Source organism: Grampus griseus (assembly GCF_964374135.1).
Source record: "Grampus griseus genome assembly, chromosome: X".
NCBI classification, from domain to species: domain Eukaryota; kingdom Metazoa; phylum Chordata; class Mammalia; order Artiodactyla; family Delphinidae; genus Grampus; species Grampus griseus.
The window spans coordinates 59,012,712-59,035,748 of record NC_138999.1 but is presented as its reverse complement, the minus strand read 5'-3'; the positions used below and the strand labels follow the sequence as shown (position 1 = coordinate 59,035,748).

The 23,037-nt window shown below is 43.1% G+C and overlaps 1 protein-coding gene across 1 annotated transcript in view; it reads right to left on the bottom strand.

The window, feature by feature from the left end:
- Positions 1-8,600: 8,600 nt before the first annotated feature.
- Positions 8,601-23,037, bottom strand: part of IGBP1 (immunoglobulin binding protein 1) — a 38,125-nt gene continuing 23,688 nt past the window's right edge. The window contains exon 6 of the mRNA XM_082681799.1: positions 8,601-9,014. Coding sequence (XP_082537925.1) covers positions 8,875-9,014 — 140 coding nt within the window. The 3' untranslated portion in view covers positions 8,601-8,874. The remainder of the gene's footprint in view (positions 9,015-23,037) is intronic.

Genomic DNA, 23,037 nt, shown 5'->3' with positions numbered 1-23,037 from the left:
TCTGTTGAGTGATTACCGTTTGCCAGGTGCTGTTCTAGGTGTTGAGGATTCTTTGGGGAAGAAGATGGGCATGATTCCTGCCTTCATTGAACTCACAGTCTAGTGGAGGAGACAGACATTATAAACTTACGAAAGGGGCTTCCCTGGTGGTGCAGTGGTTGAGAGTCCGCCTGCCGATGCAGGGGATGCGGGTTTGTGCCCCGGTCCAGGAGGATCCCACGTGCTGCGGGGCGGCTGGGCCCGTGAGCCATGGCCGCTGAGCCTGTGTGTCTGGAGCCTGTGCTCCGCAGTGGGAGAGGCCGCAGCGGTGGGAGGCCCGTGTACCGCAAAAACAAAACAAAACAAAACAAAAAAAAACCTTACAAAACTGTCTATACACTTGAATTTTTGATAAGTGCCCTAAAGGAAAAGGCCAGTAATTCTCAGCATAAGGTCTCTAATGTAGGTGCTCAAAAAAATCTGAATGTAATCAAAAAGGTTGCTGGGAAAATTAAATACAAAAAGGTATCAAGTGTCCTACAAGTACAAGGAAATATTGATTCCTTAGCCTTTTCCAGGAATATTAGTGGGACTCTCTCTCCCTCCCTACCTCCCACTCTGGCTTGGGCCTCCTCGATTAGACTGACTAATATGAATCTTCAGAGTTGAGCTTAGGGGACGGTTTTGGTGCCCCATGGGATGTACTGTCCTCCCCCAGTGTACCCTCCGTGGCCACGTGACATGCCACCCCTCCTCCTCTTCCTCTTTCTTTTCTTCCCCCTGGCTAGCTGGGGTTACCAAGCTGCTTCCTGGGGGCTAGTTGGCCACATACAGGGTGAGACGTATTAGATCACGTCTGCTCAGAATCTGCAGGGGAGAAGGGAGAGAGGTAAGAGGTGGGCCTGGGCTCTTCCAGGGCAAAGCACAGATGTGGGGAGGGCGAGAGTATCCCGGATAGACGAGTTCCACAGTGCTGCCAGCTCCAAGGCTGCTTACCAATCAGGTCTCTACCCCGCTTCACTTTCAGATGGGTAAATGGAAGAGGCCTAGAAAGGGCTCACACAGGGTGCTAGATGCAGGGCAAGGACACACCGATTTCCATTTCTGTCTCCCTAATGTCCGGCTCAGAGCCTGATACAGTGTAGGCATTCAAGTGAATGCTTGTGGAACAAATAATGAGGTCTGGTCTCCTGGTTCCTTAAGCAAGATGGACTGGCAGGGCTGGGCCATGACCCTGATTTGCCAGCCCTTTCCCTTCCTAAACAAAGAGCATACTGTCTGAGCTGGAGCCTTCGTGAGCCAACTGGACAAGTATAACATGAACACCAGTGAATGTAGTAAAAGCAGGAAGAAGAGAAGTAGGTGAGCAGACAAATCCTGAATAACCAGCACTCATGATTTCCCAATTACAATCCAACCAACCAACAAGCAAACCCTTAGCTGCCTCGGAGTAAGCAGTACCAAAGGAGAGGTGGCCAAGAAGCACAAAAGGGTCTGGTAATTTCATTCATAGACATTTAGGGCTGATATGATTCTAACCCTCAAGAAACCCACAGTCCAGCATGTGAGGTGGATGGAATCACAGACACCCGTATGGGGTGCCGTGGGGTGTGCAGACGCAGATGAGAGAAGCATCCACCAGCCTGAGGAGGGCAGGGAAGCCTCTATGGAAGCGGGGGTGCTGTGGTGAGGAGAAAGGGTGCAAAAGGCATGGAAGGACAGCAAGGGGAAGACTGCAATTAGCTCGCCAAACCAGAAGCTAAGAAGCTTTGCAGGAACAACAGAAAACCAAAGAAGACTGGAAGGAAAAGGAGAGTGAGGGGACCGGGGAGCTCAGAAGAAGTGGGTGGAAGCGAGGTAAACGCTGAGAAAGAAGCAGCCCTAGGATTCTTCTTCCTGGATTCTGAAGGTTCACCCTCAGCCTTCAGAATGACTCATTTCTAGAAAGCTTTGGATAGCTGAGGTTTTGCCATAATGTGTTTTCTTCTGATCGTTCCCCTTCAATCATACTCTTACTTGGTTCGGTACTGCAATTTCAGCAATACCTGAACAGGAGAACCTATTTAATGCCAGTCAATGGGCTAGGTACTATACAAGGGACATACATAGTCCCTTCTTTTACCAAATTTTTACTGAGGTTCTACTACAAGCCTGGCATTATTCTAGGTTGACAATCGTGTGTGTGGTGGGTCAGGGGGCTGGCAGGGAGTGAAAGAAGTACACACATCATCAATACAAGGATTGGGGCCATCAGAGAAGTACAAAGAAGATGGAGGGGAAGGCTAGTAGCTGTGTGACCTTGGACAAGACACTTCCCTTCTCTGAGTCTTGGTTTCCTCCTCTGGGAAAAGGAACTAATCATATTTATTTGCTGTGAGGAGTAGTGGTAATGTTTGAAAAGTTCTCGGGCGGTGTCTGCCACCCAGGAGCTTTTCCATGGTACTGGTACTCAGCTGTGCGGGGGGGCGGGGTGGCATTTGCAGTGGGCTTCAACAGGCAGAGAAGTAGGGAGAGTGATCTGTCTTGTGACGGCTGGGGAGACACAAAAGTCTGCAGGTTTGCTTTGGCACAGGGACTAGTTTCGTTTGACGGGAGCCTCAGGTTTGTGGAGGGGAGCAGAAGGAAAGAAGACTGGACGTTGGTAAGTGGGGATGTCTTCCTCATAAATCCCTTTATGTCTGCAGATCAGCAGCTCTAGAAGGAACCTACAGAAGTAAATGAACCCAGGAGTAGTGGCTGGAGGTGGGGACTGAGGAGGTGGAGGGTGGGACAGAACAGGGTGAGTATTTCAAAATCTCTTGGAAGTCACTGGATCACTTCTCAGGGCAGGCAGGCTCTGGGGAACAGCAGCATCTAGCGCCTTGGTTCAGGCTAGAATGACTGACTATGTCTATTTGCCAGAGGCTGAGGAGTTGCCCGGGATGCAGGACTTTCAGTGCTAAAACCAGGGTGGTTTGGGGCTCATTGGGACAGCTGGTCCCCTAGTTCAGGCCTTTGTCACTGTCTCCTGGACTCCAGAAGGCTGCTCCCAGCTGCTCTACCTTCCTTTGGTCCTTTGCTGCTAGAGGATTGCTATCAAACACAGCTCTTACCCTCTGCCCTGTTTCTAACCCTCCAAAGGTTCCCATGGCCTCCGGGATCAAGTTCGAAGCCCAGAGCCTGGCCTCCAGAGCCCTTGCTCCACTGGTTTCTGCCCTTCTTGAAAGTCTCACTTCCCATAACTTTCACACCCCACCAGATACAGCCTCCTTTCCCAACCGGGAAGTGCCCTTTGCTATTCTGGGCCTTTGCCCACGGTGGTCTCTCATCAGCCTAAGTCCTACGCATGCTTCAAGTGACTGTGAAAATGTCATTGTCTGAGATTCTCCACCCTGCTCTCTCCTCTGGATTCCCAAGGTACGTTATACATACTTTTGGGAGAGCACATATCAGGAAGTTAGTTTGAGAGTGTAGACCCCACTGCTATATCCAGCTTCTAGTGAGATGCTTCATGTACAGTAAGCTTTTGGTATATATATCTTGAATAGTCAGCATATTCACATGATTCAAAATTCAAAAGGGTCTATAGGGAAATTCAGTGAAAAGTCTCCTTCCCACTCCTGGCCTCTAACAATTCCACACCCCTCCTCCTCCTCCAGGGAAATTTTATGCGTGCCCAAGCAAATAAGGTAATTTGCTTTGTTAAATGAATAAAGGAAATAACAGTAGAAACCGGGAAACGATCCAAATGGTCAAAATCTGGGGGGGCCTAAGTAAGCTATTATATAGCAATCTTATAGACAATCTGCAGTCATTAAAATTATTATAAGGTAGACTCTGTAGTATATGATATGGTAAGCTTTCAAAGCAGAGTATAAAGCAGACCTCTCCACTGAATACACTTTGTGAAAATGTGGTCCCTTCCGTGATAGGATGAAAGGGGGTCTGAGAGAGAAATGATTGCTGCTTTAAGGTGAAGGGAGTCTGGGTTTCCTTTTATGTAAGGTTGTTTGAATATGAAAAGAAAGAGGCTGCATTATTGTGAATCTGCCTGACGAAGAAGCGTGATTCATGATGGGACTCATTCATTCAGTAATTCATTCTGCAGACACTGAATGCCGGCTTTGTCAGGAGAAGGCCAGAAACAGTGCTGAGTTTCCCAGGAAGAGCACTAAGTAGGCGACAGGCCCTAAGAAACTCTAATGGAGCCAGAGGGGTGGGGAGTGTGATGAGTTCATTGCCAGGCTGTTGAATTTGAGTTTTTGTTCATCAAGAGGAGCGGTGTGGTAGATGACAGGATATGGGTCAGGGAGCTCAGCAGAAAGGTCAGGGCTAGCACTGGCCATCAGCATACATGTGGTGAGTCATGGAAGCCGGAGGTGGGGTGAGCTCACCCAGGCAGAAGGTAGACAAGGAAAGGAGAAGACAGGTTCCGTAAAGCGGGTGAGGAGTCTTTCTGCCAATCACTCAATGTCCCTGAGCCGGGGACAAGGGCACCAGGGTAGCAGGGGCGGTATCTGTCGCTGAGTGTGGGAGGGCCTCAGAGTTCAGGCAGAAATCCTCCCTCCCAGCCCCTGGCTGCCAAGTCTCATGCGCTCACAACCTGGGTCTGGTCTTAGCTGTCCAGGAGGGCCTGGTAGATCAAGAGCGGGGGCTTTGACGGGCTCAGAAAATGTGTAGGAACCCTTAAGTGAGAGGGTGGAATAGAGAGAGGGTTTAAAAGATTCACTTGTACCAAGATCGGATAGGGCTGGAAACAGGTGGGCCTGGCACTGGGAGCAGGAATGTTCTACAGGTTGAGGGATGTAGGGCCCCAGGAAGGGGAGAGTTCTGAGTCCGGGGTATTCCCCTAGTGAGCAGGTCTCAGATGTGCCCTTAAAGGGCCTGGCCGGCAAAGCTGATACAATCGTTGCTCAAAATTTAGACAGAGAAAGGGAAGGGGTGATCCCCAGAGCAGTGTGCCAGCGGGGTATCTCGCCCACCTTCCTATGTCCCCCGTGCTTTGTGCTTCCCGGGGAGTGTGGCAGACTGGAAGGACGTGGCCTGTGGAATCAGGCCCACCTGGAATCCAGGCCCAGCTCGACACTTAGGGCTGAGTGATCTTTGGGAAATCCTTTCTCTGAGCCTCAAGTTCCTCATTTACAAATTGAGGCAATAATAATATCTACCTTGGGACGTTGTGAGGATTAGAAATAGTCAACTCCTAGTATACAGTAGCTGCTCAATACACGAATTCCTGTTATTTGTGCTACCACATGGGAATAGGATGGCCTAAGTCATTGCTGAGTTGTCCTCTCTTGGAGGGATTTATTGCCAGTTGGGACAAGAAACTGAAATCTTTTGTTTACCATCTTTTCACATACATTTGTCAAAGGCGGCCTGGTGGGCAGATAAGTAAAAACCGGTTCTCAATTTCCACTGCACGTAACAATTCTCTCCTGTGCTGGTCATCTCTAGCACACAAAGAAAAGCATGTTCACAAACCTTTTCGCTGGTGGTGATATAGATAGAAGACTGAGAAAGCAATAGGGGGGCAGGGGTTAAAATAAGTTGTGAAATACTGAATTTAAAAAACAATGCATCCCCTCCTCTGGCCGCCAAACTTACATTTGTGCCATGTTTTCTAATTGTTCAAAGTGCTTTTCCATATTTGATTTCATTTGCTCCTTTCTCTGGCCTGTGAGGTAAGTAGGCCAGATGTTGTCAGCATCTGGGAGGGGCTAAAACTGACAGAGCTGGTATTAGAACCCATAACTCCTTGCTATGGAGCATGAGTGAACTGAGCCAGGTTAAACCTTGGATGAATGGGTGAAAAGCAATCTGTGAGGAAATGATGTGCAGGTGTTGGAGGGAGCTGTTTTGCAAGGAGACAAAGGAAGGTCACAGTGCCTGCCGTCTTGTTGTTGGGTGTCTGAAAGAGCCGGGTGGCAGTGTATCTGTTGTGCTGATGAGCAAACCTGAGGCCCACAGTAAGCAGAGGAGGACTTTGGAATTCAGTTGCCATAAGAGAGGTGGATTTAGGTTCAAAAGTTTTATCCTTTGCACGTTGTTTTAGATGACAGCAGTGACTCCAGTGACCTGGGTGGCCCTGGCTCACGCGGCTAGGGAGGGGCAGAGCCCTGAGGATTGAGACTCAATTCAGAAACCTTAACTCCAACTTCTTGGGCTTGAAATCAGCTCATTCGGTCCCCTGCCCTGTCTTTCTCACAGGGGTGTTGAAAAGAATAAGAGTGGAAAGGACAAATCACCGCATGATGGCATTAAAAGAAGTAGTGCCCAGCGTTCACCTTTTCCAAATAACTAATTGGCCTCCATGTGAGAGCTACAGAGGGCAAATATTTTGGCTACACTGATATGTTTGCATGGTCTATGTATTAGCTGTGTGCTGAAGTAAGTCACTCACTGCATTTCCCCAAGCCAGTTTCCTTCCCTGTAAAACGAAGGCATCATCTCCTGCCTGATGGGTTGTGAGAATGAAATATGCAGCATATGTGAAATAAGCATAGTGCAAACGATGAAGCAGTACTGTTATCTGTGGAATGCTCTGAGTCCTAGCTTCCTGAAGTCCATCAAACCCAGCTCACTCTAGGACCCTGAAACGCCTTGTTCTGGTGGGAGTAGAGAAGGTGGTTCTCTTTTTGTTTTCTCTAGCCGCCAGGCAGGCAGACTGAACTGGGGAGGAAAATGGAGGGAGATGGGTTTGCTCACTGCCTCAGTCTTATCCCCCAGCTGAGGGGGAAATGGCGGGGGGGGGGAAGCGGGCTGTCATAACCTTTTCTTCGGTGAGTCAGCTAAAAAATTTCTAGAGCTCCAATAACGTATAAGTGGTGGTTTGGGTTTGGATTTTTCAAGCTGCTCCCTCTTTTTAAGCTGCTTTAAGATGCAGAACTAAAAGCACACGCAATTGGGAAGCACATGGAAAATGACAGAAGCACAGCTTGTTGCTAATGTGAACTTGAAGAAATCACTCAGCTTCTCCGGGCCTGTTTTCTAATCTGTAAAATGGGGATAATGCTACCTATTTTGCAGGGTCATTGTGAGTATTAATAGCGTGTGAAAGTGCCGGGTCTGGTGCCTGGCACAGAACAGAGTTTCCAACACCTACCTGTCCATTTCCTTTCCCTTCCTAGTGGACAGACCATAGTCACTGAGCTCAGACGAAAATACTTATTCTTCAGCCTATTATAATGGCTGCCATTATTCATTTAATTCTCACAACAACCCTATGAAACAGCTTATCTATAAACATAGAGGAAACAGAGGAGCAGTTCAGAGAAGTTATATTGCCCAACGTCACACAGCTTTCAACTTTTAAAGCCAGGATTCAAACCCACTTTGTCTAGTTTGCCTCTTAGATATCAGAATGTGAGGGGGCTTCATCAGGCTGGATCTTCTGGAAGGACCATCTTTAAGTAGACTCAGACCAAGGGGATAACCCCAACCTGGCCCATTTGGGGAGTGAGCTCAGGGTGGAGTTTCAGGGGCACAAAATAGGCCATTGCTAGAGGCAGCCTGGCAATAACTGGAAGAGAACTACAAATGAATGTTTGCTTCTCAAATCTGTGGGGAAGTTAATCTGTGCTCTACCAGTTTCAGGAGCTTATGTTGTGAGGGTACCATGAATCCTTTATTAAGCAGTATATATTTAGCAATAAATATATTATTGGTGGTCTTCTGTCATCTCCACTAAACATAACGTCCTATTCATCGTCTGACAGCCCTCCATTTACCACCCTACAAAGGAGAGGGATCTGAGTCTCCTTTTCAAACCCCTGTCCTAAGCTAGGCTGCAGAAGCTAGAATAGGAACGCTGAGTCATCTTAAAAGAAAATGAAGTGTACCAAAGCCACATAGAACAAAAGTATGTTTTCTAGATCGTTTGTTTTAACACATGGCTGCTTTTCTAGGGTATCAACCCGGGAGCTGAGGACGTGTCTTCTCTTTACCGCAGAAAGTAGGTACCCTCCCTTGTCATCTGTGCTGTCTCCCCTCCTCCACTCCCAGTTATTGGCATGACTGCAGGTACCTTATTAACTAGCAAAATGACTGCCATGGCACACTGACCGCTTGGGACTGTGCCAGGTATGGCACAGCATGGGCAAAGAGGGCCAAAATGGTCTTCCAGCAGCCCACTTAGGAGCTAGGCTACGGCCTGAGCTGCTCTTACCCTCAGGGTTCTAGGTAGTTCCAGAGTAAAGGCCCTGGCCTCAGATGCTCATACAAGGATGGCTCTCATAGTGCCTTATCGGTTTCCTCATTTCTCATGGCTGAAGCAAGGAAGATTGGGTAGATAGGATTGTTCTGTTCATTTACAGCTATAATTCCTGAAAATAGAGCCGTGTGGCAGGGCAGGTCCTGGCTTTTGTGCTTGTCCCTTGTAAAGCAAGTGTTGGGTTAGTTCACAGCACTGGGGTAGAAAGGAGAAAGCAAGCTCCAGCCAGCCTGGGCAGCTCTGATGCTGGGTAACTCACTGCCCACATCAAAGGGAGATGACGAGGATCTCTCCATAAGCCCAGGGACCCACAGCTGACCCCCTCCCCTCACCCCCTGGAAGAAAGCAGCTGATACTCGTATTTCTGCACAGGCTCACATGATAGAGGGGACTTTCATTTTTCAAAGAGAATTCATACAGCCATTGATTATACAGAACCATTTCTCAGTACTCTTTTATTTCCACTTAAGAAAAGTGGAATATACCATGATAGGATTATAATTCCAAGACAAGATTGTTGGCTCATCATGTAGGGTACAAATACACACTTAATTGACATTTTAATGAACGCAAAGCATGATTAATTAAGCATCTCTGCCTTCGTTGTACACGGCTGAAGCAGGAGCCCAGGGAGGGGAAGACTGCACAGCTTTCCTTGGTGGGGAAGACAGAAGCCCCTGTAGTCCTGTCTTGTTGTGGGGAGACTAACCCATGTTCTGTCGGTTGCCATAGCCCCTAGGATGGGTGTCCTTCCAGTCATCCCACTCCCGAGCTCTGTGGACTGCCTGTTCATCATCCTCTTCCTCCTGTTCCTGATCTTGTTGCTGAGCTGCTGTTTTGAACTCTGCCCAAGTGGAAAAATGAGAAAGCAGGGGTGAGGGAAAGAGTGACTGTCACGGGCCCCAGCTCCACTCTGAATACGACCACGTAACAAGAGAACAAGGAATATATACCTAGCTGCCTACCCTGGGGCCAGCAGAACTGGGGAGAGTACTTACTATTACTTAACAGGTGACATGTTAAATAATAGTAAGACAGGATCCTCTGAGTGGTTTTCACGAGAAGGCAAAAACATAAAAGTTGCCCCTCAAAATGAATTCTATTTTGGGAAAGAATTCTTGCTAAAATGGCCAACCCCTCGTAACAGAAAACGAAAACACCAACTGACCAACAGAACCCCAGCAAACCAAAAACACTGAAGTGTTTCCATAGTATAGTGGTTATCACACTCGCCTGACAAAAACACTGAAGTAAAAAATATTTATGATTTTATGATTTGTGATTTGCCAGGGAGGTGGGACTATAGGTGACTTCTCCTCCTTCATCCATTTCCTTTATTACAGTTCTACAATTCTGTGTGTGTATAAAATTGGAAATCACAGGGCAGTTGAACCTACCAGAAAAGAATGTGTGTTATTTTGCACGTTTGGAACAGGGTCTGAGGTCCAAATGGCACTTGTCATGCAGTGTACCAAATACTAGGTCTCTTTTGCACTATTTTTTTTCTTTCCTTTGTGAGGTAAAGGAACATTTCCTAGCTACCTTGAATTTGCCCACAAGAAATACTCTCATTACCATGATAAAGAATGAAATATGTGGGGAATCTGACCTCTCCTTACAGCTTAGGAGTCTTGTGTTCTGTTTTTCTTTTTTTTTAAACCCTTTTACTGTAAAATAAAAGATACTGGAAATCATACAAAAATATATATAACTTAAAAGTTGATAAGGAGGCTATACCTTTATAGCCTTCACTTGGGTCAAGATATAGATTTTCTGTACCCATCCCCAAAGCTTCTCCATGAGCATCTACCAAATGACACCCTGTGCTCACTGGCAGTTAATCCCCATTCCTTCCCTCCCTGGAAAGCACCAATCTACCTTCTATCTCTATAGAGTTGCCTATTCTGAACATTTCACATAAATGCAATCAAGTAACGTGTGGTCTTTTGTGTCTGACTTCTTTCACTTAGCATAATGCTTTTGAGGTTAGTCTTATCCATTTTCAAATATTTTGATATATTTTTAATCTACAGGTTTCTTCTTCCATCCCTTTCTTTCCTTACAAGTTCTCTATTGAAGAGGCTGGGGCATTTGACCTGTAGTTTCCCCAAATCTGGATTTTGCCGACCGCATAGTCATGATGGAGTCCAACATGTTCTTCTGTATTTCTGCAGATTGGCAAGTGGACACAGAGCTTGATATGACTCAGGGTTGATCCCTTCTCATGAATACAGGTGGTGCTGTCCTCCCCCAGCAGGTGGCACATAGTATCTGTGTCTCCTATGTTGTGATGTTAGCAGCTGTTGATGCTCAATGCCTACATTCATTAATTTTCCCAGGATTTCAAAATGGTGATACTCTTTAACATTTCTTTTTTTATTAAGTAGAATGCTTTTATAAAGAGAGGCTTTCCCTCATCTACTACTATTTAGTCACCCAGGAAAAGAAAACAAGATTAATGCTTGATTCTTCTGCTTTAATTTACCATTTCTCAAGGTAATAAATTGGTTCCTTATCATCCTCTGAAATTGAACAATTTTTGTTTTAACTATAGTTATGAACTCATGGATTTAAACATATTTGATGGGTTTCGATGAATTGCAATGATTTCTAAAAAATATCCAAATAAGCTTTCTAACTTTAGTTTTAATTTACAGAAAAATTGAGAAGATAGTACAGAGTTCTTATACATCCGTACCCAATTTCCCTTATTGTTAACATCTTACATTACTATGGTTTGTGTGTCATAACTAATGAACCAATACTGATACATATATAACTAACAACTAAAGTTCATACTTTATTCAGATTTCCTTGGGTTTTACGTAATGTCCGTTTTTTTTGGTTCCAGGATCCCATCAAATATTCCATATTACATTAGTCCTCTGTCTCCTTTGTCTCCTCTTGGCTGTGAGAATTTCTCACTTTCCTTGTTTTTGATGACCTGGACAGTTTTAAGGGGGACTCATCAGGTATTTTGCAGAATGTCCCTCAACCTGGGGTTGCCTCCTATTTTTCTCATACTTAGACTAGGGTTATGACTTTTGGAAGAGAATAACAGTGAAGTTTCCTCCTTATCACATCAAACCAAGGCTACACACCACCAACATGACATCACTGCTGATGTTAACTGGGATCACTTCAGGTAGTGTTTGTAGGGTTCCCAACTGCTCCCCCCTCCTTCTATACTATAGTCTTTGGAAGCAAGTAACTAAACATAGCCTACACTTAAGGGGTGAGGAATTGTGCTGCACCTCCTTGAGACAGGTGTATACACACAAATTATTTAGAATTTTTCTGTAGGGGAGATTGGTCTCTTCGCCCCCATCTATTTATGTAATCATTTATTTCTATCACTATAGACTCACGGACACATTTTATTCCTTGTGTTATAATCCAATACTGTTATTTTCCTGCTCATATTCTTCCAGTTTTGGCCAGTAACAGTTCTTTCAGAAGGCCCTGTGTCACATTAACATACCTCAATAGTTTTTTCTTTGCTGTTGTTGTTTTTTGAGTGCTTCTTTATTTTCTAGTACTACAAAATATTTCAGGTTCATCTTGTATATTCCCTGTCCAGCCTTAGAATTATCCATTTCTCTAAGGAGCCCTTTAATTGGAGAATAGTATTAGAAACCAAGATTTGGGCACTAGACGTGCTCGTTGCTACTGGCAATTATCCTTTTTCAAGCCAAACTGTCTCTGGCCAGTGGAAACGTCTTCAAAGTGGCTTGTGAGTCCTTTTGATATGACCATAGTAGTCTTTGAAAGCTTCTTTCCTATCCTTTATGACAAGATGTTCCAAGCTCATCTTATTTATTTCCTGCCGCAAGCTTGGAATTAGCTATTTCTCTAAGACATCCTGGTTTCTTTTAATGGGAATGGTATTTCAAGAACAGAACCTGGGTTACTAGGTGTGCTCATTGCTTCTGGGCTGGTCATTGTTTCAAGCCTTTTCAGTGGATAAAGCAAAAGTGTGTGTGTGTGTGTGTGTGTGTGTACTTTTCAATAAAATTTCTCATGAGTTCATATTCAGGACTACAGGGGTGTTTTGTTTCTAACTCAAATTCTTTTGAATTACATCTGTATTCTTCCACATTAAAAGTCTTAGCTCTCAAAGACAGAGGATGATGGAATTTGAATATCTCATAATTACTCAGTTAACATTATCTCACGTTACACAGTCCTGGAATAACACTAATACTGTTACCAATATAATTGCTGAGAACAGTTCTTTTTTTGCATATTCTTTCCCCATTTCTCCATTAAAAGTTACACTATATCTACATTACCAGAGCACTGGGCATATAAGCATTAATACTTTCTCTCTTTCAAATCTCATTTAGTCTTAGTTCTACAAGTAACTATATATTTAATGCTGACTGATAGTCCTTATATCAATGTCTCTCTCATCACTTTGGTTGTCTTAAGCTCATTCTCTAGCAAATTTCTCAGAAAGGGATCATGGGACGAATATTTCCTGAGTTCCTGCATGTTGATAAATACCTGTACCTTTTATACCTAAAAGCCACTTTTACCAGATATAATGTCCTTGGCTCACATTTTTTCCCCTTGAGTATCTTAAATGTTACTCCATTTTCTTCTGGCATAAAGTGTTGGTGTCAAAAAGTTTGAAGATGATCTGATTTTCCTTCCTTTACAACCCACCTGCTGTTTTTGCTGAAGTATCCAAGGCATTTCTTTTTTTAAAAAAAGTCTAGTAATTTTATTAGAATGTGTCTTGCTGCTGGTCATTCTGGGTCAAAATTCGTAGGTACACGGTGTGCTTTTTAAAAGCCAATCTAAAGTTTCCTCAATATTAGTTTTTTTAAAAAAATATCTTTATTGGAGTATAACTGCTTTACAATGTTGTGTGTTTCTGCTGTACAACAAAGTGAATCAGCTATATGTATACATATATCCCCATATCCCCTCCCTCTTGCATCTCCCTCCCACCCTCCCTATCCCACCCCTCTAGGTGGTCACAAAGCACTGAGCTGATCTCCCTGTACTATGCGGCTGCTTCCCACTAGCCATCCATTTTACATTTGGTAGTGTATATATGTCCATGCCACTCTCTCACTTTGTCACAGCTTACCCTTCCCCCTCCCCATGTCCTCAAGTCCATTCTCTACATCTGCATCTTTATTCCTGCCCTGCCACTAGGTTTATCAGTACCGTTTTTTTAGATTCCACATATGTGTGTTAGCATATGGTATTTGTTTTTCTCTTTCTGACTTACTTCACTCTGTATGACAGTCTCTAGGTCCATCCAATATTAGTTTTAAGCATTTTTTTCTTTTTCCTTGCTTCAGTATTCTTCTTCAGATAATCTTATTATCCATGTCAGGTCTTCTTTGCTATCTTTCATATTTGTCACTTTTTCTAGAAATCTGTTCATCTTTGTTTCTTTTTGATTTAAAACATTTTCCTTTTTACTTTAGAAAGGCATTTTCTGTTATATTCACTCATTCTTGTTTTCTTCTAGTTTAGCTTTCATTTCTTTTATTCAAATTGAAGTCTAATAGATTTACAATATTAGTTTCAGGTGTACAACATGTTGATTTAATATTTTATATATTATATTCCATTTAGAGTTATTAATAATATTGGGAAAACGGTTGAAGAGTTAGAAGTGGAGATCACCTTCCTCCCCACAAATACATCAGAAATACATCTACATGTGGAACAGCTCCTACAGAACACCCACTGAATGCTGGCAGAAGACCTCAGACCTCCCAAAAGGCAAGAAACCCCCCACGTACCTGGGTAGGGCAAAAGAAAAAAGAAAAAGCAGAGACAAAAGAATAGGGACGGGACCTGGACCAGTGGGAGGGAGCTGTGAAGGAGGAAAGGTTTCCACACACTAGGAAGACCCTTCACTGGCGGAGACGGGGGTGGAGTGGGGGGAAGCTTTGGAGCCACGGAGGAGAGCGCAGCAACAGGGGTGCAGAGCGCAAAGCGGAGAGATTCCCGCACAGAGGATTGGTGCCGACCAGCACTCACCAGCCTGAGAGGCTTGTCTGCTCACCCGCCGAGGCGGGTGGGGGCTGGAAGCTGAGGCTCGGGCTTCGGAGGTCAGACCCCAGGGAGAGGACTGGGGTTGGCTGCGTGAACACAGCCCGAAGGGGCTAGTACGCCACAGCTAGCCGGAGGGAGTCCTAGCCGGAGGGAGTCCGGGAAAAAGTCTGGAACTGCCGAAGAGGCAAGAGACTTTTTCTTGCCTCTTTGTTTCGCGGTGTGCAAGGACAGGGGATTAAGAATGCTGCTTAAAGGAGCTCCAGAGATGGGCGCGAGCCTGGGCTATCAGCGCGAACTCCAGAGACTGGCATGAGACGCTAAGGCTCCTGCTGCAGCTACCAAGAAGCCTGTGTGCGAGCACAGGTCACTATCCACACCTCGCCCCCCGGAAGCCTGTGCAGCCCGCCTCTGCCAGGGTCCCCTGATCCAGGGACAACTTCCCCAGGAGAACGCACAGCACGCCTCAGGCTGTTGCAATGTCACGCCAGCCTCTGCCAACGCAGGCTCGCCCAGCATCCGTACCCCTCCCTCCCCTGGGCCTGAGTGAGCCACAGCCCCTGAATCAGCTGCTCCTATAACCCTGTCCTGTCTGGGCAGGAACAGATGCCCTCAGGTAACCTACACACAGAGGCGGGGTCAAATCCAAAGCTGAACCCCAGGAGCTGAGCAAACAAAGAAGAGAAAGGGAAATCTCTCCCAGCAGCCTCAGGAGCAGCGGATTAAATCTCCACAATCAACTTGATGTACGTTGCATCTGTGGACTACCTGAAGAGACAACGAATCATCCCAAAATTGAGGCGGTGGACTTTGGGAGCAATGATATATACATACTTTTCCTTTTTCTCTTTTTGTGAGTGTGTATGTGTATGCTTCCATGTGTGATTTTGTCTGTATAGCTTTGCTTTTACCATTTGTCCTAGGGTTCTGTCTGTCTGTTTTTCTGGGGTTTTTTTAGTATAGCTTTTAGTGCTTGTTATCATTGGTGGACTTGTTTTTTGGTTTGGCTGCTCTCTTCCTTCTTTCTTTCTTTTTTTTTTTTTTTACTACTTTTTAAAATTTAAAAATTTTTTAATAATGATTTTTTATTTTAATAACTTTATTTTATTTTTTCTTTCTTCCTTTCTTTCTCCTATTTATTCTAAGCCGTGTGGATGACAGGGTCGTGGTGCTCCAGCAGGGCATCAGGCCAGTGCCTCTCTGGTGGGAGAGCCGAGTTCAGGACACTGGTCCACCAGAGACCTCCCAGCTCCACATAATATCAAATGGCGAAAATCTCCCAGAGATCTCCATCTCAATGCCAACACCCAGCTCCACTCAACGACCAGCAAGCTACAGTGCTGGACCCCTATGCCAAACAACTAGCAAGACAGGAACACAGCCCCATCCATTAGCAGAGAGGCTGCCTAAAATCATAATAAGGCCACAGGCACCCCAAAACACACCACCGGACATGGTCCTGCCCACCAGAAAGACAAGATCCAGCCTCATGCACCAGAACACAGGCACTAGTCCCCTCCACCAGGAAGCCTACACAACCGACTGAACCAACCTTACCCAGTGGGAGCAAATACCAAAAACAACGGGAACTAAGAACCTGCAGCCTGCGAAAAGGAGACAGCAAACACAGTAAGTTAAGCAAAATGAGAAGACAGAGAAACACACAGCAGATGAAGGAATAAGGTAAAAATCCATCAGACCAAACAAATGAAGAGGAAATAGGCAGTCTACCTGAAAAAGAATTCAGAGTAATGAAAGTAAAGATGATCCAAAATCTTGGAAATAGAAGGGAGAAAATACAAGAAACATTTAACAAGGACCTAGAAGAACTAAAGAGCAAAGAAACAATAATGAACAACACAATAAATGAAATTAAAAACTCTCTAGAAGGAATCAATAGCAGAATAACTGAGGCAGAAGAATGGATAAGCGACCTGGAAGATAAAATAGTGGAAATAACTACTGCAGAGCAGAATAAAGAAAAAAGAACGAAAAGAACTGAGGACAGTCTCAGAGACCTCTGGGAAAACATTAAAACGCACCAACATGCGAATTACAGGGGTTCCAGAAGAAGAAGAGAAAAAGAAAGGGACTGAGAAAATATTTGAAGAGATTAAAGTGGAAAACTACCCTAATATGGGAAAGGAAATAGTTAATCAAGTCCAGGAAGCACAGAGAATCCCATACAGGATAAATCCAAGGAGAAACACGCCAAGACACATAGTTATCAAACTATCAAAAATTAAATACAAAGAAAACATATTAAAAGCAGCAAGGGAAAAACAACAAATAACATACAAGGGAATCCCCATAAGGTTACAGGTGATCTTTCAGCAGAAACTCTGCAAGCAAGAAGGGAGTTGCAGGACATATTTAAAGTGCTGAAAGGGAAAAACCTACAACCAATATTACTCTACCCAGCAAGGATCTCATTCAGATTTGACGGAGAAATTAAAATTTTACAGACAAGTAAAAGCTGAGAGAGTTCAGCACCACCAAACCAGCTTTACAACAAATACTAAAGGAACTTCTCTAGGCAGGAAACACACGAGAAGGAAAAGACCTACAATAACAAACCCAAACCAATTAACAAAATGGTAATAGGAACATACATACCGATAATTACCTTAAATGTAAATAGATTAAATGCTCCAACGAAAAGACATAGACTGGCTGAATGGATACAAAACCAAGACCCATATATATACTGTCTACAAGAGACCCCCTTCAGACCTAGGGACACATACAGACTGAAAGTGAGGGGATGGAAAACGATATTCCATGCAAATGGAAATCAAAAGAAAGCTGGTGTAGCAATTCTCATATCAGACAAAATAGACTTTAAAACAAAGACTATTATAAGAGACAAAGAAGGACACTACATAATAATCAAGGGATCAATCCAAGAAGAAGATATAACAACTATAAATATTTATGCACCCAACATAGGAGCACCTTAATATATAAGGCAAATGCTAATAGTCATAAAAGGGGAAATAGACAGTAACACAATCATAGTAGGGGACTTTAACACCCCACTTTCACCAATGGACAGATCATCCAAAATGAAAATAAATAAGGAAACACAAGCTTTAAATGATACATTAAACAAGATGGACTAAATTGATATTTATAAGACATTCCTTCCAAAAACAACAGAATACACTTTCTTCTCAAGTGTATTGGAACATTCTCCAGGATAGATCATATCTTGGGTCACAAACCAAACCCTGGTACATTTAAGAAAATGGAAATCGTATCAAGTATGGTTTCCGACCACAACGTTATGAAACGAGATATGAATTACAGGAAAAATATTGTAAAATATACACACATGTGGAGGCTAAAAAATACACTACTTAATAACCAAGAGATCAGGGAAGAAATTAAAGAGGAAATCAAAATATACCTAGAAACAAATGACAATGAAAACACTACGACCCAAAACCTATGGGATGCAGCAAAAGCAGTTCCAAGAGCGAAGTTTATAGCAGTACAGTCCTACCTTAAAAAACAAGAAACATCTCAAATAAACAACCTAAACTTACACCTAAAGCAATTAGACAAAGAAGAACAAAATAACCCCAAAGTTAGCAGAAGGAAAGAAATCATAAAGATCAGATGAGAAACAAATGAAAAAGAAATGAAGGAAAGAATAGGAAAGAGCAATAATACTAAAAGCTGGTTCTTTGAGAAGACAAACAAAATTGATAAGCCATTAGCCAGACTCATCAAGAAAAAAAGGAAGGAGACTCAAATCAATAGAATTAGAAAAGAAAAAGGAGAAAAAACTGAGGCTGCAGGAATACAAAGGATCATGAGAAATTACTACAAGCAACTATATGCCAATAAAATGGACAACCTGGAAGAAATGGACAAATTGTTAGAAAAGTACAACCTTCCATGACTGAACCAGGAAGAAACAGAAAATATAAACAGACCGATCACAAGCACTGAAATTGAGACTGTGATTAAAAACCTTCAAACAAACAAAAGCCCAGGACCACATGGCTTCACAGGCGAATTCCATCACACATTTACAGAAGAGCTAACACCTATCCTTCTCAAACTCTTGCAAACTATAGCAGAGAGAGGAACACCCGCAAACTCATTCTACGAGGCCACCATCACACTGATACCAAAACCAGACAAAGATGTCACAAAGAAAGGAAACTACAGGCCAATATCACTGATGAACCTAGATACAAAAATCCTCAACAAAATACTAGCAAACAGAATCCAACAGCACGTTAAAAGGATCATACACCATGATCAAGTTGGGTTTGTCCCAGGAATGCAAGGATTCTTCAATATATGCAAATCAATCGGTGTGATACACCATATTAAAAATTGAAGAATAAAAAACATATGATCATCTCACTAGATGCAGAAAAAGCTTTTGACAAAATTCAACACCCATTTATGATAAAAACCCTGCAGAAAGTAGGCACAGAGAGAACTTACCTCAACATAATAAAGGCCATATATGACAAACCCACAGCCAACATCGTCCTCAATGGTGAAAAACTGAAACCATTTCCACTATGATCAGGAAGAAGACAAGGTTGCCCACTCTCACCACTATTATTCAACATTGTTTTGGAAGTATTAGCCCCAGCAATCAGAGAAGAAAAAGAAATAAAAGGAATCCAAATCAGAAAAGAAGAAGTAAAGCTGTCACTGCAGATGACATGATACTATACACAGAGAATCCTAAAGATGCTACCAGAAAACTACTAGAGCTAATCAATGAATTTGGTAAAGTTGCAGGATACAAAATTAATGCAGAGAAATCTCTTGCATTTCTATACACTAATGATGAAAAATCTGAAAGTGAAATTAAGAAAACACTCCCATTTACCATGGCAACAAAAAGGATAAAATACCTAGGAATAAACCTACCTAAGGAGACAAAAGACCTGTATGCAGAAAACTATAAGACACTGATGAAAGGAATTAAAGATGATACAAATAGATGGAGAGATATACCATGTTCTTGGATTGGAAGAATCAACATTGTGAAAATGACTCTACTACCCAAAGCAATCTACAGATTCAACGCAATCCCTATCAAACTACCACTGGCATTTTTCACAGAACTAGAACAAAAAAATTCACAATTTGTATGGAAACACAAAAGACCCCGAATAGCCAAAGCAATCTTGAGAAAGAAAAACAGAGCTGGAGGAATCAGGCTCCCTGACTTCAGATTAGACTACAAAGCTACAGTAATCAAGACAGTATGGTACAGGCACAAACACAGAAATACAGATCAATGGAACAGGATAGAAAGCCCAGAGATAAACCCATGCACATAGGTCACCTTATTTTTGATAAAGGAGGCAAGAATATACAATGGAGAAAAGACAGCCTCTTCAACAAGTGGTGCTGGAAAACCTGGACAGCTACATGTAAAAGAATGAAATTCGAACAATCCCTAACACCATACACAAAAATAAACTCAAAATGGATAAAAGACCTAAATGTAAGGCCAAACACTATAAAACTCTTAGAGGAAAATATAGGAAGAACACTGTATGACATACAGCACAACAAGATCCTTTTTAACCCACCTCCTACAGAAATAGAAATAAAAACAAAAATAAAATAAATGGGACCTAATGAAAGTTAAAATCTTTTGCACAGCAAAGGAAACCATAAACAAGATGAAAAGACAACCGTCAGAATGGGAGAAAATATTTGCAAATGAAGCAAATGACAAAGGATTAATCTCCAAAATTTACAAGCAGCTCAATATCAAAAAAACAAACAACCCAGGCTTCCCTGGTGGTTGAGAATGTGCCTGCCAGTGCAGGGGACACGGGTTCGAACCCTGGTCTGGGAAGATCCCACATGCCGCGGAGCAACTAGGCCCATGAGCCACAACTACTGAGCCTGTGCGTCTGGAGCTTGTGCTCCGCAACAAGAGAGGCTGCAACTGTGAGAGGCATGCACACCGCGATGAAGAGTGGCCCCCACTCGCTGCAACTAGAGAAAGTCCTTGCACAGAAACGAAGACCCAACACAGCCATAAATTAATTAATTAAAAAAATTTCTATCACAATTATACATATTAAAAACAAACAAAAAAAACAAACAACCCAATCCAAAAATGGGCAGAAGATGTAAATAGACAGTTCTCCAAAGAAGATATACAGTTTGCCAACAAACACATGAAAGAATGCTCAACACTGTTAATCATTAGAGAAATGCAAATCAAAACTACAATGAGATATCACCTCACAGCGGTCAGAATGGCCATCACCAAAAAATCTACAAACAATAAATGCTGGAGAGGGTGTGGAGAAAAGGGAACCCTCTTGCACTGTTGGTGGGAATGTAAATTGATATAGCCACTACGGAGAACAGTATGGAGGTTCCTTAAAAAACTAAAAATAGAACTACCATACAACCCAGCAATCCCACTACTGGGCATATACCCTGAGAAAACCATAATTCAAAGAGTCATGTACCACAATGTTCACTGCAGCTCTATTTACAATAGCCAGGACATGGAAGTAACCTAAGTGTCCATTGACAGATGAATGGATAAAGAAGATGTGGCACATATATACAATGGAATATTACTCAGCCATAAAAAGAAACGAAACTGAGTTATTTGTAGTGAGGTGGATGGACCTAGAGTCTGTCATACAGAGTGAAGTAAGTCAGAAAGAGAAAAACAAATACCATATGCTAACACATATATATGGAATCTAAAACAAAAAAAGTCATGAAGAACCTAGGGGCAGGATGGGAATAAAGACACAGACCTACTAGAGAATGGACTTGAGGACATGGGGAGGGGGAAGGGTAAGCTGGGACAAAGTGAGAGAGTGGCATGGACATATATACACTACCAAATGTAAAACCAATAGCTAGTGGGAAGCAGCCGCATAGCACAGGGAGATCAGCTCGGTGATTTTTGACCATCTAGAGGGGTGGGATAGGGAGGGTGGGAGGGAGGGAGATGCAAGAGGGAAGAGATATGGGGACATATGTATAACTGATTTACTTTGTTATAAAGCAGAAACTAACACACCACTGTAAAGCAATTATACTCCAATAAAGATGTTAAAAAAATGGCTATATTCCCTGTGCTGTACAATGTATCTTTGTAGCTTATTCATTTTATACATAGTAGCTAGTACCTCAATTTCCTATCATCTTGCCCTTCCCTCCCTTTTTTCTCCTCACTGGTATCCACTAGTTTGTCCTCTATATCTGTGAGTCTGGTTCTGTTTTGTTATACTTTTATTAGATTATTTTTTAGATTCCACATATCAATGATATCATACAGTATTTTTCTTTCTCTGACTTATTTCACTAAGCATTAATACCCTCTAGGGGCCATCCATGTTGTTGAAAATGGCAGAGTTTCAGTCTTTTTAGGGCTAATACTCCACTGTATATATATACACCACATCTTCTATATCTTTTCATCTACTGATGGACACCTTTGGTTGCTTCCATATACTGGCTAATGTAAACAATGATTCTATGAACACTGGGGTGCATGTATCTTTTTGAATTAGCGTTTCCATTTTCTGTGGATAAAAACCCAGGGGTAGGGGCTTCCCTGGTGGCACAATGGTTGGGAGCCCACCTGCCGATGCGGCGGACGCGGGTTTGTGCCCCGGTCCGGGAGAATCCCACATGCTGCAGAGCAGCTGGGCCCGTGAGCCATGGCCGCTGGGCCTGCACGTCCAGAGCCTGTGCTCCGCAGTGGGAGGGGCCGCAGCAGTGAGAGGCCCGTGTACCGCAAAAAAACCCCCCCAAAACCCCCCAGGGGTAGAATTGCTGGATCATATGATAGTTCTATTTCAATTTTTTGACAAACTGCCACGCTGCCTTCCGTAGTAGCTACGCCAATTTATATTCCCACCAACAGTGTACTAGGGTTCCCATTTCTATACATCCTCGCCAACATTTGTTATTTGTAGACTTCTTGATGATAGCCATTCTGAGAGGTGTGAGGTGTTATCTCATTATGGTTTTGATTTGCATTTCTCTGATGATTAGCAATGTTGAGCCTCTTTTCATGTTCCTGTTGGCCATCTGTATATCTTCTTTGGAAAGACGTCTACTCAGGTTGTCTGCCCATTTTTAAGTTTTCTTTATTTGAGTTATATGAGCTATCTATATATTTTGGATATTAACCCCTTATTGGGCATATCATTTGCAAAATATTTTCTCCCATTCTGTAGGTTGTCTTTTCATTTTGCTGTTGGTTTCCTTTGCTGTGCAAAAGTTTTTAAGTTTAATTAGGTCCCATTTGTTTACTTTTGCTTTTGTTTCCTTTGTCTGAGACAGATCCATAAAAATATTGCTATGATTTATGTCAAAGAGCATTCTGCCTTAGCCTTCATCTCTATTTTTTTTATTTTTATTTTTTGACCACACCACATGGCATGTGGGATCTTAATTCCCCAACCAGGGATTGAACCTGCGCTTGCTGCAGTGGAAGCATGGAGTCTTAACCACTGGACCGCCAGGGAAGTCCCAGCCTTGATTTCTTTTTTAATTTACTTGGCTTCATTGGATCTTAGTTGTGGCACGCAGGCTCTTTGTTGCGGCACGTGGGCTGTCTAGTTGTGGCTCATGGGCTCTAGAGTGCATGGGCTTAGTTGCCCCACGGCATGTGGGATCTTAGTCCCCCGACCAGAGATCGAACTCGCATCCCCTGCACTGGAAGGCGGATTCTTAACCACTGACCACCAGGGAAGTCCCTCAGCCTTCATTTCTAAAGTGATTCTTCCTTCTTACTTCCCCCAAGTTGTCACTACATTTCTGAGTTTTTCTAATCCTGCTTTGTATTGTTCTTCCATGTCTTATTTAATTTTCTTAAT